At 44.7% G+C, this 16051-nt stretch overlaps 1 protein-coding gene across 5 annotated transcripts in view; it reads right to left on the bottom strand.

The window, feature by feature from the left end:
* mis18bp1 (MIS18 binding protein 1) overlaps nt 1-16051 on the bottom strand; it is a 129616-nt gene that overhangs the window by 64259 nt on the left and 49306 nt on the right. For all 5 annotated transcript variants that reach the window (XM_072491100.1, XM_072491119.1, XM_072491138.1 and 2 more), the window contains 4 exons: nt 15592-15668; nt 12566-12696; nt 6126-6213; nt 4564-4763 (listed from right to left, as the gene is read on the bottom strand). In XM_072491100.1, the coding sequence (XP_072347201.1) occupies nt 4564-4763; nt 6126-6213; nt 12566-12696; nt 15592-15668 (496 nt within the window). The remainder of the gene's footprint in view (nt 1-4563; nt 4764-6125; nt 6214-12565; nt 12697-15591; nt 15669-16051) is intronic.

Genomic DNA, 16051 nt, shown 5'->3' with positions numbered 1-16051 from the left:
GATCTATTCAGTTTGGTGTCATTTTGTTTTATTTTTTGTAAAATATTTTTTATTCTCCTCCTTTTTCACATTTTCTCCCAACTTTACTCCCACCAACAATAAACAATAATCAGTAACAAATACGTCAATCCCCATACCAATAACAACGATCCCATCCTCCCACCAAACCCCAAACATTTAGCCCGCATGTTCACACAAATGACAAAAAGGGGAATTAGGGATCACCCATAGTCGCCATTAACACACACAGCACCCCTCCCCCCCAACCCTCCCACCCACCCGCCCCAACTAATGTTCGATGTTATCCAGTTCTTGAAAGTGCATAATGAATAATGCCCATGAATTGTAGATCCCCTTCATCCTTCCCCTCAGTTCAAACGTAACCTTCTCAAGAGTCAAGAATTCCAACAGGCCCCCCCGCCACGCCAGGGCACAGGGTGGAGAGGTTGCTCTCCAACCCATCAGGATCCACCTTCGGGTGATCAACGAGACGAAGGCTACAACATCTGCCTCCGCACCAACCCTGGCTGGTCTGACACCCCGAATATGGCCTCACGGGGGCCCGGGTCCAGTGCACCACTTTAGAAATTACCCTAAAAATCTCCTTCCAGTAATCCTCTATCTTTGGACAGGACCAAAGCATATGAACATGATTAGCGTGCTCCCCCCCCCCCCACCAAACATATGAACGTGATTAGTGCGCGCCCCGCCCCCCCCCAACATTCACACACATCTTCTACTCCTTCAAAGAAAAGGCCCGTCCTCGCCCTCGTGAGGTGTGCTCTATATACCACCTTCAGCTGTATTAGCCCCAACCTCGCGCACGAGATGGAGGTTTTTCACTCTCCGGAGCACCTCACACCAGAACCCCTCCTCCATATCCTCTCCCAACTCTTCCTCCCACTTTGCTTTGATCCCTTCCAGTGGTACCTTCTCCTCTTCAAAAATAGCTCCGTAAACCGCCGACGCTACCCCCTTCTCCAGTCCCCCTGTCGTCAGCACCTCCTCCAGCAATGTGGAGGCCGGCTCCACCGGGAAGCTCTGTATCTCCTTTCTGGCAAAATCTTGAACCTGCATGTATCTAAACATTTCCCCTTGCTCCAGCTCATACTTCGCTTCCAGCTCCTTCAATCCTGCAAACCGACCCCCAAGAAACAAGTCTTTTAGTGTCTTAATCCCCTTCTCCTCCCATTTCCATCCCACTTCCCTGGCTCAAATCTGTGGTTCCCCCGATTCGGCATTTTACTTGACCCTGCCCCAACCCAAAGTGTTGGCGAACTGCCTCCAAATTCTCAATGAAGCAATTATTACCGGACTCCCTGAGTATTTCCCCGGGGCCATCGGGAGTGGCGCTGTTGCTAGTGCTTTCAATCCCGAACCCCTGCACAAACTCTCTTCCATTCTGACCCACTGGGAATCAACCCCTCTGACCCAGCTCCGCACCTTCTCCACATTCGCCGCCCAGCAGTAATACATCAGGTTCGAAAGACTCAAACTCCCTGCCTGCCTTCCCCTCTGTAGCAGCACCTTTTGAACTCTGGCCACCTTCCCTCCCCATATGAACAAAGTAATCCTTCCCTCAATCTCGCTGAAAAAAGCCTTTGGCAGGAAAATCGGCAGGCATTGAAAAATAAACAGAACCACGTTCATTTTAACTGCCTATACCCGACCCACCAGTGACTGAGGGAGACCACCCCACCTTACCAGATCAGCTTTCACTCTCCCCACCAAATTAGAAATGTTGTACCTGCGGAGCCCCCCCCCCACTCCCGGGCAAACTGCACCCCCAGGTACCTAAAGTGAGCCCATGCCCTATGGAATGGCAGGCCCCCCCCTCCCCACCCCTGGCCGAGACACCACAAAATAGTCACTCTTGTCTAGATGTAGTTTGTACCCAGAGAAAGACCCAAACACTTGAAGCAGCTCCAATATTCCCCCTATCGACACACTCGGTTCCGACACGTATAACAGCAAGTCATCGGCATATAAGGACACCCTGTGCTCTATCCCCCCCCGCACTATTCCTTTCCATACCCCCGAACTTCTTAATGCTTTGGCCAACGGCTCAATCGCGAGTGCAAACAGCAGGGGCGACATATGACATCCCTGCCTAGTCCCACGGCAGAGAGAAAAGTATCTCGAGCTGATGTTGTTTGTGCGGCCATTCTCCCTCGGCTACTTAAATAGCAGCTTTACCCAGTTCACAAATCTTGGTCCAATCCCAAACTGCTCCAGAACTGCCATCAAGTACCCCCATTCTACCCGGTCAAACGTCTTCTCGTCATTTTGTTTAATATTGCACGTGTGAAGAACTGCTACACGAATACAAGCTGCTGTAAACTGCAGTGACCACATCCCAAAACCGGCCAGTATTATCATATATGAAATGTGATATATTAGAAATGGCTGTTCCAATCTAACACACCCAACAAAGATGCTGTTATGTTGCAGCTGTATGATTTGGGCAGGTGGCATCAGTGTTTAGTTATCAATTCTTTGTGTATGATTTTACACAGGGGAGTGAGTGCCAGCAAACTATATCATAGTTGAGGAATCATGGACATGCCAACTCTTGTTGGACATACTATAGCAGGTTTCCTTACATGACCTTTTGCAGGGATTGGGGAGGACTGAAGACAAAAAGGTCTGAAAATATTTTTTAGACTAGGATTCATGTAAATATAGCATTTATTATGATCTGTAGTGAATGCAAACACTTCTAGGCTACTTTAAATAGTTGGAATGATTAGACGAAATGTGTAGAGTAGTAAGTTTCCCTTTACTTACCTTCTATTACTGTCAAGACTGTGGATCAAGCATTTGCATCAAATCACCAGTGATCTCAGCATTTCAATATTCAATGCAATTAATGCATGTAATACAGGATGAAGACAATGCTAACAAAGAATGTAATCTTGCTGGATTATGTACATGCAACACAAAGGACTACAGCAATGCTTCACAAACTATTTTCCATTTAACTCACCATCACCATCTCAAGGACAATTAGGGATAGGCAATGAATGCTGGCCTTGCCGAAGATGCCGACATCCCATGAAAGAATACATTTTTTAGAAATTCTCACAATAGCATGATCCCAGACGCCAGAAACAACAATAAATCAGCACAGTAATGGCCAGTGTACAATTAAAGCACATATATTGTTAAACTTGTTAGTATATTTGTAAAAATATTATTTTGTATACTCATGTAGGTTTCAGCCCAACTCTCCATATTCCCTGATGCCAGGAAGACTCAGTGAAGCCCCTCGCTCCAAACCCCCATACACAAGCTGTTATCAACCTCTCTCCCCCACAGCACACACATACCCCTCTTCCCATAAACCCCAAACACTCACTCAACAGCCCTTCTCCCCAATACCTCCTGCCTCTACCACTCCCTAACACTGCTTGCCAAACCTCACCCAGGCTCAGGCACCATCGCTCCTGCCAGGATCCACCATGCCCACCCACCGAGATCTGCGCTCCACAAAAGTCAGAATTCTGTTAAACAAAATTTCTCAGCCTTGCTCCAACAGCTGTTGCCCGACAGACCATTTTTGCGGCATACCACCTTCTCATGCCAATTGAGGATATGAAAAAGGATTTTTTTCAAGGAGATATTAATTATTTATTTATTTACATAAATATTGTTAAGTGGGACCAGCAATGCCATCTGAAAATGAATTGTGCATTGGTACTAATTCATACAGCCCTGTTGAGCATAATGACCTTTTCCTGTCCCTAATGCTTCCAATTTAATGGTGTTGACAAGGTGCAAATGATCATCCCATGAGATGGGAGGCTGTCTAGAAGACTCACTTTGACACTCTACAAATTAAAGGTGTATGCACATTACTTGTTTTTAAAATTAAGTTTTCTTAGCAAGAAATTTACCTCAAAAGTATCACTGCACAAAACTGCACCGTGTGAGGTCAATTTTTATCATAAGAAACAAAACATGTCTTTTCTATCTGCCAAGTTTCATTTTTGCTATAACCCTAACACGTGAAAGTACAATAAACTATTTTTTTCTCCCTTGCAAACAAATATTCCAAGTTTCTTCAATGGTAGGCAGCAAAGTGACAAACAAATTGAATTAATGTGTGCTAAAAATCAAACCATAGGTCTTGTGGCGCAGAGAAAGCTTCCCTACCTCTGAACCAGAAGCTTTCGATTCACATCCCACCCCAGGACTTGGAAGATGCATTCATAACATGATCAAACAATTTATCAACCTGTAAATCTTTCCAACACATGCAAATAGCAGGCAATAAGAGCAGGAAAAATTCCTGATTGGCCATGTTATGAAGGAAAGTTCGAACCTCTGTCATCAGTCCATTGTTCCAGACTACAATATGCATGCAAAAGTACTTGTTGCCACAGAACACTGGACGCTGAGTGATTTGTAACACACTCTTATAGATCAGAAGTGATTACCAAAAGATTTTTCCTTCGAATGAATATTCATTTATATATATATTTTTAAAAAAATAAGTGAATAGTATTACTCCTACTCCTTTGATGCAGTTTTCCAATGCTTACCAAATAATTAAAAACTTACCAGTCTCAATTTTTGACTTTATTGTCCGCTCTTTCTTTGTTGAGTTCCTTGCTTTAGCAAGCTGGTATTTGGTGGATTGGGTCCCACCTATGCTACCTGCTAAAGCTGTATCATCTCGTGACTTGCTGGATTTCACTGAAGGCAACTTTTGAATTCTGGCATCTTTAGTTTTTCTCGTGTTTGCATTGTTAGATTTCTCCCTAAATAATGAGAATGTTTGATTTAATGATTTTTAAAACATATTATTATTTGAAAAATGTAATTTATAATATCCTTAATTGTCACTATTAACACTGCAATGAAGTTACTGTGAAAAGCTCCTCGTTGCCACATTCTGGCGCCTGTTCGGGTACATGGAGGGAGAATTCAGAATGTCCAAATTGCCTAACAGCACGTCTTTCGAGACTCGTGGGGGGAAAACGGAGCACACTGAGGAAACCCGTGCAGACATGGGGAGAATATGCAGACTCCGCACAGACAGTGACCCAAGCCGGGAATCGAACCTGGGACTCTGGCCCTGTGAAGCAGAAGTCGCACCTTAAAGCAATTAACACTGCTCTCTGTTAAATTCCAAGTGGCAGATTATTAGCATTTTGGCAACCCATTTGTAAGTTGGGGGGGGGGACGCACATGGAGACCACAGCCCCCTACTCACTCCAGCCCATCCCTAGAATTAAGCCCATTATGAACTTCCAAATCAGCCTTCATTCCTTCCCACTTCCAAATGTTATATTCTTCCTTTGAATAGGGAATGGTGACCCAGACTTGTCTGCAGTTACTCATAGGTTCTGCTTTTCTGCAAGGTGTGATCAATATATTCTCATTTTTTTTCTTCTCCCACCTTCACTCCCATGAAGTTAAAATTTCAACTGATAATCTTTTTTGCAATAAGCTAGATGTTTAGCAATTTATATAAAAACTTGTATGTGGTAACCTTGAAATACACATAATAACTGAACAAAGACATCTCCAAATACTGTAGATATTTCAACAGGAATGGATTCTTTCTAGTGATTGAACAGTTAACAATGGATGTTCTCTCAAAGTACTAATTGAGCACACATGATGCAAGTTAGATTTTGGAGTTAGCTTGAGGACTCCGCAATTTGACAATTTATCAATTGAACATAAATTAGACAAATATTACACCTGAAATGTCAGCAATACCAGAAAAGAATATTTACTCCACTGATTTGATAGCCAATGTACACCCACCAGTTTTTAAAAAAAAATTACGTTGCTATATTCCCCTGGAATATTTGTTGCATAATGGGCAGAAATGGAAAGTCATACTCAGCAAAGATTTGATAAAAGTTTCCACAAATACTCTTTAAATTTACTGAATTTTTGTCCAGTTTAAATGCAGATACAACATTTTGCAATATCCACAAAGAATGGTGACTGCTGAACTGAATTGGAGTGAGAGATAATGTACAAAACTGTGACATGTTCCAGGAGTTTGCTTCTTGAAAATTTCCACTACTTGTCTTGGTAATTCTGGTTTATACCACAGCATATTAAGCAGGCACAAAGTACAGTACAGAACAGAAATAGAAACATACCTCCTACTTTCAAGGAATTCTTCGATATACTCCTTCCAATCCAATGGAAAACCATAAAAGAAGTGTTTTAAAAACTTATCGGAGAATCCTGTTTTTAAAAAATGGTTAATTTAAGGATTAAATCTATATCAGCAATTTTCATTCTCATTTAAGGTGACCATGGCATTGTTATAGATAAAGGGTAAATTGTCAAATTGAAAGGAGAAATTAGATAAATATACCTTTGCATGGAATTATGTATGTTGACATTTCTCAGATTAAAACAGATACATTTTCACTTTGTTACCTACACAAATTGGTACATGTGTACGTGTCAGGAAAAGATAACTTACTAAAATTGAAAAATTAAGGAAAGAAAGAGAGTCAGGACTGTAAGTTCAATTTTCCAAAAGTAGACATGGGACTGTTGAGGGAGCTGCCAAATTTTGAACTATGCATCACAAACTGAAACAGCAACATTTTTTTGGGTGGGTATCATATTCAGGGAAATAAATTAAGGTTGTGTACTATCAAAGAAAATATAACAATTAAGGCACTTCTATAAACAAATTGAATTGAAACATAAGACACAGGAGCAGTGTGAGGCCATTCGGCCCATCGAGACTGCTCCGCCATTCAATCATTGCTATTAGGTTTCTCGTCCCCATAACCCCTGATCCCCTTGTTCATCAAGAACCTATCTATCTCCATTCCTACTTCTTATCAATTACTTCTAAGAAACCTACTTTATAGTTTAAAACATACATCATGATCTGACAGGGAGTGTTCTTCCACTATCCTAGTCTATAAGAATTGAAGGTTCATGTTATATTTAGCAAGTTAAATATAGTATAAAGTGCAGTTTCTGTTTGACCCTTACACAATACTATCTATTAAGATATTGTGCAGATAAAAATCACACTCCAGGAACAAGGGCTTGAATACAGAAGTGGTCCTTGGTACCTAACATGAGAGAAATACCTAGGTATGACCCGAAAAGTGTCAGATTGAACTGTGAAGCAAAAACATGTAACCAACATGATCATATGAGCAATGTTACTAGAAAATAACACAATAAACAAATCAACTTGCTCTGAACTTCTGTTATAAGAAAAAACCTCCTCATAACATAAGTTATCTTTTACTACTGATGGTAGAATTGAACTGATGACGATTCTCCCGCAGTTCTTGTTTGTTTTTCAGTGTCTCCCGCGGTCCTTCTTTAAGAGGCTGAATAAAATTATTCTGGGATTTGTATGGTCAGGGAAGTCCCCGTGGGTGAAGAGGGCGATGCTTGAAAGGAACAGAGGAGAAGGGGGGCTGGCGTTGCCGAACTTCAGCAACTATTACTGGGCGGCCAACATAGCGATGATAAGGAAATGGATGGTGGGTGCGGGGTCAGTTTGGGAGCGGATGGAGGCTGCTTCGCGCAGGGATACTAGCTTAGCAGCCCTGGTCACGGCGCCTCTGCCGCTTTCGCCGGCACGGTACTCCACCAGCTCCTCCAGTGGAGGAGGCAGGTAGGGGAATAAGAGCATCAGTGTGGACCCCAATACGCGGCAACCACCGATTTGCCCCGGGGAACATGGGCGGGGGGTATAAACTGTGGAGGAGGGCGGGGATTGTGAGGATGGGGGATCTGTTCCTGGAAGGGTGCTTTCCGAGCATGCTGGCGCTGGAGGGGAAGTTTGGGATGACGAGAGGGAACGACTTTAGATACTTGCAGGGGAGAGATTTTGTACGCAGAATGGTGCCGTCCTTCCCACGTCTTCCGCCGAAGGGGAGGCAGGACAGGGTAGTTTCTAGGGGAGCGGTGGAGAGGGTAGAGTTTTAGACGTCTACAAGGAGCTTATGAGAGCTGAGGATACGCAGACCGAGGACCTGAATATTAAGTGTAAGGAGGAGCTCGGGGGGGAGCTGGAGGACGGTATTTGGGCAGAACCCATGAGCAGAGTAAACGCGACCGCAACATGCGCCAGGGCCAGGCTCAGCCTGATCCAGTTTAAGGTTGTGCACCGGGCCCACATGAAGGTGGCCCAGATGAGCAGATTCTTCGGGCTGGAGGACAAGTGTGCTAGATGCGCCGGAGGGCCAGCTAACCATGTACACATGTTCTGATCTTGCCCTAAACTCGGGGGGTATTGGCAGGGATTCGCAGATGTCATGTCCCGGGTGTTGAAAACTGGGGTGGTAATGAGTCCTGAGGTGGCAATCTTTGGGATTTCGGAGGATCCGGGAGTCCAGGGAGAAAGGGAAGCCGATGTTCGGGCCTTTGCTTCCCTGGTAGCCCGGCGACGAATACTGTTAGCATGGAGGGACTCAAAGCCCCCGAGGGCTGAGGTATCACTATCGGACATGGCGAGCTTTCTTGGCCTAGAGAAAGTCAAGTTCGCCTTGAGAGGTTCGCCCGAAGGTGGCAGCCATTTATTAACTTCTTCGCAGAGTAAGCTTCAGCAGGAGAGGTTGGGGGGGGGGGGGGGCCTAGGGTAGAGTAGAGTAGAGTAGAGTAGGGGGATATTGAGGGAGGTCGTGCGTGAACAGAGCCGTGGTTTGCGGTATGTTTCATGTGTAATTTGTGTCTGGATTTCTTTTTTTGTTTGTACTGTACGATGTCATTTTTTCTATATGCCTAAAATACCTCAATAAAATTGTTTGTTAAAACAAAAATCCAAATTTCTGCTACCGTTTGTTTGAAAACTTTCATATACGATACCTCCAAATATTAGTTGGTTCTTATAATAATGGTCTGCACCTCAAAATGATTACCCAGCTCCAGAAAAAATACTGCCCGTTTGGGAGCGGATGGAGGCTGCTTCGTGCAGGGGCACTAGTTTTAACAGCCCTGATCACGGCGCCTCTGCCGCTTCCGCTGGCACAGTACTCCACCAGCCCGATAGTGGTGGCGGCTCTTCGGATCAGGGGCGTGTGGAGGAGGCATGTAGGGGAGGTAAGAGCATTGGTGTGGATCCCAATCTGCGGCAACCATCGATTTGCCCCGGGGAACAAGGACGGGGGGTATCGACTGTGGAGGAGGGCGGGGATCGTGAGGATGGGTCATCTGTTCCTGGAAAGGAGCTTTCCGAGCATGAGGGCGCTGGAGAAGTTTGGATTGGGGAGAGGGAACGACTTTAGATATTTGCAGGTGAGGGATTTTATACGCAGTCTGGTGCCGTCCTCCCCATGTCTCCTGCCAAAGGGGAGGCAGGACAGGGTAGTTTCTAGGGGAGAGGCGAGAGAGCGTAGAGTTTCAGACGTCTACAAGGAACTAATGGGAACTGAGGATACGCAGACCGAGGACCTGAAGCTTAAGTGGGAGGAGGAGCTCGGGGGGTAGCTGGAGGACGGTATTTGGGCAGAAGCCCTGAGCAGAGTAAACACGACTGCAACATACGCCAGGCTCAGCCTGATCCAGTTTAAGGTCGTGCACCGGGCCCACATGACGGTGGCCCAGATGAGCAGATTCTTCGGGCTGGAGGACAAGTGTGCTAGATGCGGCAGAGGGTCGGCTAACCATGTACACATGTTCTGGTTGTGCCCTAAACTCAGGGGGTACTGGCAGGGATTCACAGATGTCATGTCCCGGGTATTGAAAACGGAGGTGGTAATGAGCCCGGAGGCAGCAACCTTTGCGGTTTCGGAGGACCCGGGAGTCCAGGAAGAGACAGAGGCCGACGTTCTGGCCTTTGCTTCTCTGGTAGCCCGGTGACGAATACTGTTAGCATGGAGGGACTCAAAGCCCCCGAGGGCTGAGGTATGGTTATCGGACATGGCGAGCTTTCTTGGCCTAGAGAAAGTCAAGTTTGCCTTGAGAGATTCGCTACTAGGGTTCGCCCGAAGGTGGCAGCCATTTATTGACTTCTTCACAGAGGAGTAAGCGTCAGTAGGGGGGGGGGGGATGCAAGCGTAGAGTAGAGTAGAATAGGCGGATATTGAGGCAGGTCTGTGCGTCAACAGAGCCGTGGTTTGCACTATGTTTAATTTGTAATTTGTGTCTTAACTTCTTTTTTTTTGTACTGTACAGTGTCACTTTTTCTATGTGCCTAAAATACCTCAATAAAATAGTTTGTTAAAAAAAAAGAATTGAACTGATGGATATGTACTTAGATGAGGTGGACAAAATGGAAAGAGACTTGTGTGACATACAACATCCTGACAGGGTCGATGTGGAGGGGATGTTATGGGAAAGTTTAGTACTAGGGGTCACTGTTTAAAAATAAAGGGTCACCAATTTAGGACAAAGATGAGGGGAAAGAAAATTCTCTCAGAGGGTTGAGCATCTTTGGAACTCTCTTCCTCAAAAAGCAGTGGAAGATCTTTTAAAAGCAGTGGTAGATAATAAGCAAGGGGGTGAAAGGCTATTGGAGTAGACACGAATATGCAGTTGACATTACAATGAGGTTAACCATGATCTTATTGAATCGTGGAGCAGGCCGAGGGACTGAGTGGCCTGTTCCTAATTCACATCTTTGTAAAATGACAATGTCTAATGTTGTTAATTTAGCCAAGGAGCACGAAGCTTTAAATCAAAGCCTACAGAATTATAATTCTAAAACATTTGGGGTGTCATTCTCCGACCCCCCGCCGGGTCGGAGAATGGCCGTTGGCCGCCGTGAATCCCGCCCCCGCCGAAGTCTCCGCTCCCGGAGATTGGGCGGGGGCGGGAATCGGGCTGCGCCGGTTGGCGGGACCCCCCGCTGGATTCTCCGGCCCGGATGAGCCGAAGTCCCGCCCAGGAATTGCCTGTCCCGCCGACGTAAATCAAACCTGGTATTTACCGGCGGGACCAGGCGGCATGGGCGGGCTCCGGGCGCGGGGCGATCTGGCCCCGGGGGTGCCCCACGGTGGCCTGGCCCGCGATCGGGGCCCACCGATCCGCGGGCAGGCCTGTGCCGTGGGGGCACTCTTTCCCTTCCGCCTCCGCTACGGCCTCCACCATGGCGGAGGCGGAAGAGACTCTCCCCACTGCGCATGCGCGGGAAACTGACAGCGGCCGCTGACGCTCCCGCGCATGCGCCGCATTTCCGCGCCAGCTGGCGGGGAAACAAACGCCATTTCCGCCAGCTGGCGGGGCGGAAATCCCTCTGGCGTCGGCCTAGCCCCTCAATGTTGGGGCTAGGCCGCCAAAGATGCGGAGCCTTCCGCACCTTTGGGCCGGCGCGATGCCCGTCTGATTGGCGCCGGCTTTGGCGCCAGTCGGCGGACATCCCGCCGTTGGGGGAGAATTCTGCCCCTGGTCTCCAACAGCATTTTCCAACAGTACATATAAGGATACTTTATTATACCACAGGATTAACTGGGATATACAGCACAGAAACAGGCTATTCTGCACAAACGGTCCATGCTAGCATTAATGCTGTATTTGAGCCTTCTCCAAACTTCCCTCATTTAAATTTTTCATCGTAATCCTCTATTCCTTTCTGCCTTGCATATTTGTCTAGCTTCCCCTTAAATACATCTATCCTATTTCGTTCAAACATTCTGTGTGGTAGCGAGTTCTACATTCTCACCAATCTTTGGATGAACTTTCTTCTGAATTCCCTACTGGACTTCTTGGAACTCTGTTATATTGATGGTCTCTAGTTATGCTCTCTGCATCCACTCCACAAAACCTTTTGTAATTTGAAATACCCCTTTTAATTACATTTTTTTTTAAACTTAAAAAAAAATCTTTATTGTCACTAGCACTGCAATGAAGTTATTGTGAAAAGCCCCTAGACGCCACATTTGGGTGCCTGTTTGGGCACACAGAGGGAGAATTCAGAATGTCCAATTCACCTAACAGCATGTCTTTCGGGTCTTGTGGGAGGAAACCGGAGCAAAGCAGGCACAGGAAGAATGTGCAGACTTCACAGACAGTGATCCAAGCCGGGAATCAAACCTGGGACCCTGGAGCTGTGAAGCAACGGCGCTACCGTTCCGCCCATAGGTCACCGCTCAGCCTTATTTTTCTAAACGAAACCCAAGCAGTCAATCTTTTCCTGATATGCACACCCACTCATTTCTGGTATCATCCTTTTAATCCTGTCTATTCTTTTCAGTGCTTCTACATCCTTTTTATAATATGGTGGTCAAAACCACATGCAGTTCAATAAGGGTTTAAGCATAACTTCCCCCCTTTTCGATGAAATCCCTCTAGAAATAAAGCTTAGTGTTTGATCTTTCTAACATGTGTTGCAACTTGCACCTTCTGTGTAATAAGTGAGCTCTCTCTTTTTTCCCCTACCTAAATGTACCATCATGCATTTATCTGTGCTGAACTTGGTTTGCCAACTGTTCGCCCACTCTGCAAATATATTCATGATCCTTGTGGAACACCATTTTCCACCTTCTGTCACTTAAATAACCACCCTTTATTTCCACTCTCTGCTTTTTACTTGAAGCCAGCTAGCAATCCATTCTGCCCACTTGTCCCTGTTCCACATTTTTTTACCTTATTTATTAATCTATTAAGTGCTACTTACCTTCGTTCTTCATTGCAACATAATCCAATGGACCTTTCAGAACATAAATCGAGCCAGTAATAGATTTCACTTCTGTTTGTTCAATTCGTTCAGCAATTACATTACTATGCCAGTATACTCCATCAGCATCTCTGTTTGGGAAAACATTCCAATTTAAACTAACAAAGAAAGTACCAGATATGCTGCACAAATTAACCAAGCTCAAATTTATCCCAGTTCTGACAAAGGATCATCGACCTGAAACATTGGGCATCCAGCAGGGGTCAAGACTCCAATGCTAAGCCCACTTGCATCATTAGGTTCCTGCTAGCTCAAGGCCCAGAGAGCCGACAGTAATGTCTGGTGGCAGCTCCCAGGAGAGGTGGATGCTGCTGAAGCAGGCAGGCATGGGGAGAGGGCAGCTTAACACAGAGATGCCCTTGGATGCCTGCATTGAAATCCTCAAAAATATAGGCCTGAAGCTAATAGGGTCATTGGAATGTAGGGGAATATACCTCCGCAGGAGTAGTTGACCATCGGTCTTTTATCCCCTCAACGCTAACATCTGGCCATGGAGCCGGTCTTCGATAGCCACTCGACATTTACCAGAAGACTGCTTCAATTGAACCAGTAATCACTTCATATCACAGAGAGCAGCTTCAATGGCAGAAAAGAACTAGCGCCATTGCAAAATGGCCTCAAGTGGCGAGGTCAGCTGACCCCGATGCCATTTGCCCCGTGAGAAATGTCCTAGAGGTGAAAAAGCGACAGGGAGCTATTGTGATGTGACACCCCACTATTTCTCTCTCTGCCTTCAGGAGGTTGGAAAGATTCAGCCCGTCAATTTTGTATCTCTCTCCACAGACACTGTCTGATTTGCTGAGTACAGCCAACATTTTCTGATCAAAAAAAGTACCCCACAAACAAAAAAAAAAAAGCAGTTATTTAATTATAAAAATTGGTAAAGTAATTTAAAATTTCATAAACACATTCAATACCCAATATAGCAAAGGAGGACAAGAGGAAATAGATACTGTAAATTCAAACATACCTCTATATACTGGAACAAAGAGAATGCAAGCATAATTTGCAGTTCCATTTCTCTCAAATGCTTCTAGTTTTATTTCAATTATACTGTTTTTACTTCCATTATCAGTTTTATTTCCTTCGATTTTACTATGCCCATAAACTGCATTACAAAAATTTACATTAGTAAAGTCCTCTTCACTTGGTAATCATCCCAAGGTGCTTCACAGAAGCATTATTAACCAACTTTGACACCAAGATACATAAGGAGATATTAGGACTGATGACTAACGGTTTGGTCAAAGGGATAGATTTTAAAGAGTATCTAAAAGGATGGAAGAGAGGTAGAAAGGCAGAGGGGTTTAGGGTGATAATTCCAGAATTTAAAGTCAAGACAGCTGAAAGCATGGTGGCAATCATGGAGTGATTACAATAGGGGAGAACCATTAGGTTGGAATTAGAGGAGCATATAGGTTGTGAAGACTTGTAGGGTTGGAAACTGCAGAGAGGGGGGGGGGGGGGGGCATGGAAGAATTTGAAAACAGGAATGAGAATCTTAAAACTTATTCATTGCCAGACTGAGAGCCAATGAGATGAGTGATAAAGGGGCCTGATAGTAGTTAGGATCTGAACAACAGAATTGTGAATGAGCTAATGTTTATGAAGAGTGGAAGACAGGAGACTATCCAAGACTGTTGGATAGTCAAGTCTAGAAGTAACAAAAGCATGGATGAGGGTTTCAGCAGCTGATGATGTTGCTGATATGTGGTAGGAAGCTCATCTCCAGGTCAATTATGATACTGAAGTGGTGAGTGACCTGATTAAGCCTGAGACAATTGCCAGGGAGAAGGATAAAATTGGTGGCTCAGGAATTATAGCGGGGACCAAAAATAATAGTTTCAGCTCTCCCAATATTTAGCTAGAAATTTCTGCTCATATAGTACTGGGTGTGGAGGTGTGGGGCTTAAGTAGAGTGCTCTTTCCAAGGGCCAGTGCAGACTCGATGGGCTGAATGGCCTCCTTCTGCACTGTAAGTTCTATGATTTTATGTCAGACAGGTAGTCTCACAATTTAGAGTCAATGGATGGGTCGAGAGAGGTATAGCAGGCAGTCTTAAATGTGGAAACTGATCTCATGCTTTGGGATGATGTCGCTGAAGGCACAGATTACTGAAATACCATTACACGTTTGTTCAAACAAATCTAAGCTCCATCAACACATCGAAATAAGGTGCATACATAAATCTAATGTTTCTTGAGAAGTTATATTGGCAAAGCGGGAGCAGCTCTTGAGGAAATTCCTTGCCAGTACATCCTCTGAATTTGGCCTCCTTCAGATTCTTTAGATGGAAACATTTCCCTAGTTTTACAGTATGTTGCAGATAAAATATTTGAGACGGATTTTTGCTTAGAAAGAAAAACATGCAACATCTTCTCTCCCAGTACCTCAGCTTGTTACTGTTTACCATAGTCATATATACACAGAGGTTTCTGGTTTAGTCCCAAAGCTATGGTAACTGATCTCAACTTGGCAGTAGGAGCGTAAAAATTGGCTAGAATGTTTGGTGCTGATCGATATAATGACTATCTCCTGAATGTCAAGTGGAGACAAGACTAAGCTCTTCTATGACACCCTTTTAGGTTGATTAGCCTGTTCACAATCAGGCTAGAATGATTGCAGCACAGAAGGGGGCCATTTAGCCTGGTGTGGATGTCTTTGCAAGAACATCTCAGCTAGTCCCACTACCCACCCTTTCCCTGCAGCCCTGCACATTTCCTCTCTTCAGGTGCTTATCCAATGAAAGTTTTGATTTTTACTGCTTTCCCACATTCTCAGGAAGTACCTTCCAGATTCGAACCACGCTCATAAGAATGTTGTTCATGTCACCATTGGTTCAAGAGCAGTCAAGAATAATGCACTTCAGGACAAGGGAGGGGGTAAAAATGGAGACAGGGTTAAAAAAACGGGACCTCTTCATAATACTATTTTCCCACTTTTATTTCTAAAGTAAAGGGAGTTACCTTTTTCCTTCAACACAGATCTCATTGCTGCTTTTTATCTGTTGGATGATCCATTTAGTGAGAGTAATTGTCTTTTCCTGTACATTTAAAGAAAGCAAGAGTGATTATAAAAGCTGTCAAATAGTTTATCTCAAAAATAATTGTCAACCAGATAATAAAGATTACTAAATAATAAAGCTATTCAGAGTTTAAGACTTCTCCCTGAGAGACATTCACCAATTAATTATCTATTGACCATCTGCTGTTGGTGGGGCCGACTTCTCAGTTACTAAAATTGTGCACAGTAAGAAGTCTTACAACACCAGGTTAAAGTCCAACAGGTTTGTTTCATACACTAGCTTTCGGAGCACTGCTCTTTCCTCAGGTGAGGAAGGAGCAGTGCTCCGAAAGCTAGTGTTTGAAACAAACCTGTTGGACTTTAACCTGGTGTTATAAGACTTCTTACTGTGCTCACCACAGT

This window comes from Scyliorhinus torazame, chromosome 2 (assembly GCF_047496885.1).
Source record: "Scyliorhinus torazame isolate Kashiwa2021f chromosome 2, sScyTor2.1, whole genome shotgun sequence".
Lineage (NCBI taxonomy): Eukaryota > Metazoa > Chordata > Chondrichthyes > Carcharhiniformes > Scyliorhinidae > Scyliorhinus > Scyliorhinus torazame.
Note: the sequence above shows the minus strand (reverse complement) of the source record. Positions and strands in the feature narration are given on the sequence as shown.